This window comes from Mesoplodon mirus (assembly GCF_964341445.2).
Source record: "Mesoplodon mirus genome assembly, chromosome: 3".
NCBI classification, from domain to species: Eukaryota; Metazoa; Chordata; class Mammalia; order Artiodactyla; family Ziphiidae; genus Mesoplodon; species Mesoplodon mirus.
The window spans coordinates 113481045-113489601 of NC_138978.1; the positions used below are offsets into that span (position 1 = coordinate 113481045).

The following is an 8557-nucleotide window of genomic DNA, read 5'->3' on the forward strand; positions in this document are numbered from 1 at the left end:
TACATTCCATGCAAGTGGAAACTAAAAGCAAGTGGAAGTAGCTATATTTATATCACACAAAATAGACTCTAAGCCAAAAATGGTAATAAGAAACAAAGGGGTCATTATATAATGATACAGGGATCAATTCATTAAGAAGATATAACAGTTGTAAATATATATGCACGTAAATCTGTGTACCTAAATACATTAAGCAAATATTAATAGATATGAAGGGAGAAATAGACAACAATACAATAATAATAGGGGACTTCAGTACTCCACTGTCAGTGATACGTAAATCATCCAGACAAAATCAACAAGGAAATGATGGGCTTGAACCAAACATTTGACCAAGTGGACCTAACAGACATCTATAGAACATTCCATCCAACAGCAGCAGAATACACATTCTTCTTAAGTGCATGTGGAACATTTTCAAGGAGACATCATATGACAGAGCAAAAAACAAGTCTTGGCAAAATAAGACAACTGAAATTATACCAAGTATCTTTTCTGTTCACAATGGTATGAAACTAGAAATAAAACGAGGAAAGCTGGAAAATTTGCAACTGTGTGGAAACTAAACAACACACTCCTGAACAACCAATGGGTCAAAGAAGAAACCAACAGGGAAATCAAAGAATATTTCAAAAAAATGAAAATGGAAACACAACATAACCAAAACCTATGAGGTGCTGCAAAAACAGTTCTGAGAGGGAAGCTTATAGTAATAAATGCAAATATTAAGAAATTAGAAAGATCACAAATAGTCAACCTAACTTTACCTCTCAAGGAATTAGAAAAGAGGAGTAAATTAAGCCCAAAGTTAGCAGAATAAAGGACGTAAAATTCAGAGCAGAAATAAATGAAATAGAGACCAGAAAAACAAAAGGTCAGTGAAACTAAGCTAGTTTTTCAAAAAGATAAAATTGATAAACCTTTAGCAAGACTAAGAAAAAGAGGGAAGACTCAAATAAAACCAGAAAAGAAATTATAACTGACCCTACAGAAATACATAGAATCATGAGACTACTGTGAATAATTGTACACCAACAAATTAGATAACCTAGAAGAAATGGATAAGTTCATAGAATCTACAACCTACCAAGACTGAGCCAGTAAGAACTAGAAAGTCTGAACAAATCAATGATGAGTAAAGAGATTGACTCAGTAATTAAAAACCTCCCAACACAGGAAACTCCAGGACCAGATGGCTTCACTGGCAAATGCTACCAAACATTCAAAGGAGAATTAGCATCAGTCCTTCTCAAACTCTTCCAGAAAATTGAAGAGGAGGGAACACTTCCAAACTCGTTCTATGAGGCCAGTATTACCAATATCAAAGCCAGATAAGGACACTACAAGAAAACAAAACTATAGACCAATATCTCTGGTAAACACTGATGCAAAAATTCTCAATGAAATATTAGCAAACCTAATTCAGGAACTCATTAAAAGGATTACATACCATGACCAAGCAGGAATTTTCCCTGGGATGTAGGGATGGTTCAACATACACAAATCAATAAGTGTTATACACCACATTAATAGAATGAAAGATAAAAGTGATCATCTCAATAGATGCAGAGAAATCATTTGACAAAATACAACACCCTTTCGTGATAACATACCCTCTGCAGATTGGGTATAGAAGGAACATACATCAGTATGATATAAAAGGCCGTATACAACAAACCCACAGCTAACATTACATTCCACAAGAACTGAAAGCTTTTCCTCTAATATCAGGAACAAGACAGGGGTGCCACTCTTACCCATACCTGAGTGGATTTGGAAAAGGCAAGACATAAGGAGGATTCAGAATAGTCCTTCCTCGGGGATCTCATTCTGTAGTGAACTTTGTGTTCTTTCTGTTGCTCCTTTTTGTTTTACCTCAGATTTGAGTTTGGGAGGTGTCCTTTTATTTCCTATTGATGATAAAGAGTCAAGAAACAAAGGGCAAGATTTGGTAAGTAAACAACCACATCAGTTTATCAGAGCTGAACTTTGACTCCCATCACCTCCCCTTGAAACTACTCCTGCTCCCACCCAGTTAATGATGGTTCCTCCTAGTTGGCCTTGATTGTGGCCCAGCACCGTGATCGCGCCAATGTCCTGTCTGGCATTAAGATGGCAGCCCTAGACGAGGGCCTGAAGAAGATATTTTTAGCAGCAAAGAAAAAGAAAGGTAAGTTCTTCCACTTGTGCTCAGGGATAGATGAATTTCTGCTCCCAAGCATATGATGTGATTTTTAAAGGGAGGTAAGAAATGTCAAGACCCCATTCAACATACATGGTAAAGGTAAGCCCCAGTATGAGAAATCACAGAAGTAACAACCTTCCCATCTTTTTGCAAAGCACTTTTCCTTTCTACATCACTTTTGTATCCATTATCTCTGTGGACTGCCTTCATCCACTTGGGTATTTGTATCATTTTACAGATGAGGAAGTAAAGGACTAGAGATGAAGTAAACTGGTCATAATGCAGTTGTGAAGCGCCTCTTGGAGAGTCCCAGTCCGCATTAGCAGACAGTTCTCTGCCAAAAATCTGAGTTCAGTTTTGTTTCTAAGCCCAGTGTGTCTCAGAGTTTCTTGAACTGATGGACTTTTTTAAAAATAAATTTACTTTATTATTTTTGGCTGCATTGGGTCTTCATTGCTGCACACGGGCTTTCTCTAGTTGCAGCAAGCGGGGGCTACGCCTTTGTTGCAGTGCACGGGCTTCTTATTGTGGCGGCTTCTGTTGTTGCAGAGCACAGGCTCTAGGTGCGGGAGCTCAGTAGTTGTGGCTCGAGGGCTCTAGAACGCAGCCTCAGTAGTTGTGGCACACAGGCTTAGTTGCTCTGCACCATGTGGGATCTTCCCGAACCAGGTATCAAACCCACATCCCCTGCACTGGCAGGTGGATTCTTAACCACTGCGCCACCAGGGAAGTCCCCTTGACTTGTTAAAGAATCTTTCCTTATTTTAATTACATCTTGACCATTGATCGTATTTTATTTCCATAGTACCTACTTATTTCCAGAGCCTGTAGGTCCTTGTGTTCAATAGAATTAATTTAATTTTCCCCTATTATGACCCCTCCCCAGAATATTTTTGACATTATAATCATATGCTTTGAGTGGGACACACCAAGATTATATACATTTTGTTCATTGGAAACCACAAAGTGACTCAGAATATGTTATTATCTCCTATGTATATTTTATACACATTAAATCAATTTGATGAATGAAGATATCATGATCTTTTTTTTTTTTTTTTTTAACAGCAAGTGTCCATCTTCCACGCATTGGACATGCCACGAAAGGTTTTAACTGGTATGGTACTGAGCGACTTATTCGGAAACACTTGGCCTCAAGAGGCATCCCAACTTACATGTATCCTTTTGTTATCCTGATGGTGTGCACTTCCAGCTCAAAAGGTGAAAATGTCTTGCATTTTTCTGGTGTCATTATTTAATCCAAGGCCAAGTCGTCTTCTGCCATGTTTTTCAGTCTACCCCTCTTCAATGAGAAAAAACTAAGAAGCATTTTCTAACTTGTATATATCCAAGGAGGTAAATATACTCAAGCATTTCTGGTTGCCAACAGCTAAATTAAAAGATATATGAAGAGGGGAATTAATTGAAGAATTGCCATTTGCTAACATACTGAATTTTTTTCACATCAATTCTCTGGAGATCCTTCAGGCCCATAGACCAAGGCCTGATTCTAAGAACTTCACTCTGTTCACTAAAATAAACAAACAAGTAAACAAGTGAACTGTTTTATTTCTGAACCCATTCAATGTATTCTTAAGGAGCAGTGTGAAATTCATTTTGACCATGAGTATATAATGTAGTTTTGCTGGACTAGTATTTTCTTCTAATGACCTGCTTGCTGTATAAGTTAGCATTGTTTGAACTGTACTGAGTCCAAAATTACTAGAAGAAGCTGAATTGGCCCCCAAGTGCTATAATTATACAGAAACTTCATCTTTTTACTTAGATACTTAACTGAAATTAATTCACTCAGTGCTGGTTTATTTAAACCACTGTAAAAACTTAGCAGAGAATTTATGTTTTATACACTTGCACAATTCAAGCAGTATCAAAAGAGTTTTAGTATATCAGATAATAATTCTACAGTAATAAGTACTAACAATATTGGAAAGATTTATGATATGGTAAAAAGAAACTAAGGCATGCTACTTCTGGAGTGGTTATTTCAATAATTACTAAAGAACTAGTAGTTTTAGTAAAGTTGATTTTAAAAACTTTTAAAGTTTTTTAAAGTGATGAAATATATATTCCTTGACCATCCTTATCAGCTACTACTTTCCTAGAAGCAAGGCTGCCATCCTTCATCCACAGGCCTCATCTTCCTCCTTAGGACAGCTGGTGCCTTAACAATCAGCTCAGCATCAGATCCAGCCTTCAGCAACCAGCTAAGATGTTTGCTTAAAGCTACTGTAATAGAATATTTCAAAAAGGAATCAGGATCTGGTGGGCCTCTGAGGTACTCTGTTTTCTGAATTCTAATTCTGTTCTCCTGGATGTGGTACTGATGTGGTACGTGTAATACAGGGATGCACAAGATATTTGGGAAAATCCTTTGGCAGCTTGCCAGGGCCCCAGTTTGCACAGCTATTTGCATAGTAATAAATACATTTTCTATCTCTAATGGTTTCTTTGCTTTCTTTCCCCTCAATCTAGTTTTCATCCCCTCCATCAGACTGATTTCTTTATAGTGAGAAAGGTGAATGGATTAAGGAGAAAGGAAAGGTAATAGGAGAACAGGGTGGCTCTAGGGGAAGGAAGCACCTTCGGCCAATTCGTGCTTTGGAAAGATAGGTCTCTGAGGGGAAAGGCTGAGAAATGAGATTCCTGATCCAAACATGTGGAGCCCCTCCTGCCCTCTCTTCATCCTGCTCAGCATTCAGAGCTAGAAGAACACACGTTGGCCCAGAGGCCTGTCAAATGTGACTTCAGAGAATCCAGAAGATCACTCCCCCTCCCACCGAATCAGTTCAGCTTCAAGAAATAAGGGAATTGTGGAAATGGCACAAAGCTGACAGGGAATGTCAGACTGGGGAGGGCAGGGGGCAGAGAACCACAGGAGAAGGAGTCTTAGGAGGAGACACCCATGTAAGCTATGGCTTTTCACACTTTGTACATGAAGTCTCAGTCTTGGCTGACTGTCCTCAGCCAGCCTGATTTCTGCTGCTTTGAAGCTGTTAAGTCTCAGAGCTGGGACCATGGCCTTCTAAGGAGAGTAGTGCTGTTGGCACCTGGGTTGTACTGTTCTATTTGACTCCCTCTCGGCTCCTTCACCCTTCAACAATTTAGCATCTGTTTTGAAGACCTATTAGACCCTAAATTCACGATTCCTTAATTTGTTTTTCCTAAAATTTCTTACTTTCATTTTTATTGCCTCCTATCTATTACTCTTAACCACCAGTGCTTGACACATGGGTGATTATTAATAACTTTAACCTCTTGACTGGCATCTTAAGTCTTAGAAGCAGAATTGGAACTCCAAAAAGGGAGAATGTAGAGAAATCTAAGCTAATGCATAAGTAAGCTGCCGGCCCTTCAAAAGCAGCCAGAGTCCAAACAGGTGCGGTATAAGCAGATGCAACGAAAACTTGATTGTCCAAAAGCTGTATACCCTCCTGAAAAGCTGTACTTCCTTTGGATATCAGAGTTCATAGGACTAGCTGTAGATGTTTCTGAACATCTGAGAGGGGCATCAGCGGGGAACTCACTCCCAAAGGGAGCATAACTGACATTTTCAGGGGCACAGGTATTTTTTTTGAAAAGAAAGGGGCTTCTTTTCACCCTATACTGTCCCACTTGCTCCAACCCTATGGGCCTTTTCTCTGGACGAAGGCCCTGGGCCATGACTGTCTGCCCCCTGGTAAACTGGGCAAAACAACACGGAAAGAGATCAGAAAACTCATGTGGCACTTTCTCCCTTAAGCATGAGGTCACCTGTTAGTGGCAGCCCCCTGCTGTCCTTTCTGACCTCTCCTAGCTCATCAGTCAAAAATGCTGCTCTGCTTTATCTCCATATGTCTTTCCTGTCTCATAACCCCTTCACTCTTCCCATCAAAGTGTGTCACTGTCTGAGAAGGAAGAATGAGAGAAGCTACCTACTTTGTTTATCCCAAGGGTTCTGTCCCATTTCTTCCACAGCATCTTTGATGCCATCTGGCCCCCCCTCTGAGGAGGCCATGATAGGGCCAAGAGGACAGTATAAGATTTTGTTCATTGATGAGCTTTTATGGAGAAGTTTGTACCATAAACATCAATTTTTTTTTTTTTTTTTTTTTGCGATATGCGGGCCTCTCACTGTTGTGGCCTCTCCCGTTGCGGAGCACAGGCTCCGGATGCACAGGCTCAGCGGCCATGGCTCACGGGCCCAGCCGCTCCGCGGCATATGGGATCCTCCCAGACCGGGGCACGAACCCGTATCCCCTGCATCGGCAGGCGGACTCTCAACCACTGCGCCACCAGGGAGGCCCTAAACATCAATTTTTAAAAGCCCTGCTTATTGAGATAGTGAGGAACTTAACTTAAACTTGAAATTTTCTTTATGTACAATCTTACATATTTTCTTGATTTTTAATAAACTTTCCTTCACTTTGTAACATGCCTGTTTAATTTTTTGTCCCATCAATCTAAACTACATTCTAAGTTAATTAATCCTCTTCAAGTATAGCTTGAATCACCCATTTTAGAGCCCTGAACCATCTCTAGGCCAATGTGTTTTCTTTTGCTGTATACTAAGTGAAGAATAAACTCACTCGAGCATTACTTGTCTTCCACCATAATTTAACCTTATTTCCCAAAGACATCCTACAGTTTCTTGCTTGAGCCTTTGCTCATTCTGGTCCCTCCCTGGACACCCTGCACCCTCTAAATCCCCTCCCGTATCTCCAACCCACTATTGTCCCCTATCAAATCTGATTCTTTAGGAATCCAGAAAAATCTAACCTCTCTGTGGTTGAACTACAAACGATAATTGGGTTTATGGCACTTAATTTGTTGACATATTATACTCATTGGTATATTTACTTAATTACTGCCTAAGTACTAAGGCCTTTGAGAAAGGTGATTTCTCATTTATTTTCCCTATCACACAAACCAATTAATAGGTACTCAAATATTGAATTTAAAATGGTATGTGGATAACTGGCTAGCAAGTTGGGAAAAGTATTAGACTCCCTGAATATATCATAAACGCCAGATGGCTTAAGTACTTAAATGTAAAACTTGAGAATATATAAACTTGTCATTTTTATGCTGTCTGACTAGCAACTGGCCTTTGAAGCTTCTCCCAACTTCTCAAATACCAGTGGCATTAAGGTGAAGACTCACAACCACACTGAAAATAAGACAACCAACCAACTAAATGCCAGAACATGAGAGGAAATGACACTAGTTATAAGGCAAAGTTGAACTGAGATTTCATTTTAGGAAGCAAAGATTGCTTAAAAACCTAGGACCTTCACCAGCCAGAAAATGAACAACAATCCTTCTATCCTTTTCTTCCCTTATGTTAACAAAAAGGTCAACTGCCCCCTTGCCCCATGTCTGCTGTGAACTCTGTCCCCTCCAGCCTTCTCAAGAATGTTATTCTACCACTTTCTCTTATATATTCAGTTTGTTCTTTAAATTAGAATCTTTCCATTGACGTATAAACAAGGTCAAGTCACTCTCATTAAAAAGAACTCCCTAGGGACCTCCCTGGTGGTCCAGTGGTTAAGAATCCGTTTTGCAGTGCAGGGAACGCTGGTTCAATCCCTGGTCGGGGAACTAAGACCCCACATGCCACAGGTCGACTAAGCTCACGGGCCGCAACAACTGATCCCACGCTCTCTGGAGCCCGCACGGCACAGCTAGAGAGAAGCCTGCACACTGCAACAAAAGATCCCATGTGCCACAACTTAGACCTGACGCAGCCAAAAAATTTTTTACATAATAAAAAAAAATTTTTTTAAAGAACTCCCTAAATCCTCATTCCCTCCCCCCATCACAGCCCAACCTCCAAAGAGTTGTCCCATCTACACTGCTTTTGTTTCTTCACCTCCCACTGACTCTAACCCACACCATTCTGACTTTCTACACTTTCACTCCACCAAGAGAGTCTGTGTTAAGAATACCAATGACCTCCAAGTCGCTAAATCCAAAGAACATTTTTCAGTTCTCATCTTGACCTCTGAGTAGAGTTCAACACTGTCTACTGCTTCCCTCTTTTTGAAACACTATTGCCTTGGCTTCTGCGACAAGATACTCTTCTGTGACACAGTAATCCAGGAACTTATCTTTTATCATCTTTGCACAGTTTTCTCCCATGGTCTTCTTTTTACCTAGTGTATTAGTTTGTTAAGGCTGCCATAACAAAATACCACAGACTGGTTGACAACAAGAAATGTATTTTCTCACAGTTCAGGAAACTTGAAGTCCAAAATCAAGATGTCAGAAGGGTTGGCTTTTTCTGAGACCCCCCCCCCTTGGCTTGCAGATGGCCACCCTCTTGTTGTATCCTCACAAGTTGTTTCCTCTGTGCGTGCATACCCTGGTATCTGT

The 8557-nt window shown here is 40.2% G+C and overlaps 1 protein-coding gene across 2 annotated transcripts in view; it reads left to right on the forward strand.

The window, feature by feature from the left end:
- Positions 1-4646, forward strand: part of CHD1L (chromodomain helicase DNA binding protein 1 like) — a 60873-nt gene extending 56227 nt beyond the window's left edge. For both annotated transcript variants that reach the window (XM_082613705.1, XM_082613706.1), the window contains 4 exons: positions 1881-1951; positions 2056-2170; positions 3254-3362; positions 4294-4646. In XM_082613705.1, coding sequence (XP_082469831.1) covers positions 1881-1951; positions 2056-2170; positions 3254-3362; positions 4294-4372 — 374 coding nt within the window. In that variant the 3' untranslated portion in view covers positions 4373-4646. The remainder of the gene's footprint in view (positions 1-1880; positions 1952-2055; positions 2171-3253; positions 3363-4293) is intronic.
- Positions 4647-8557: the final 3911 nt, after the last annotated feature.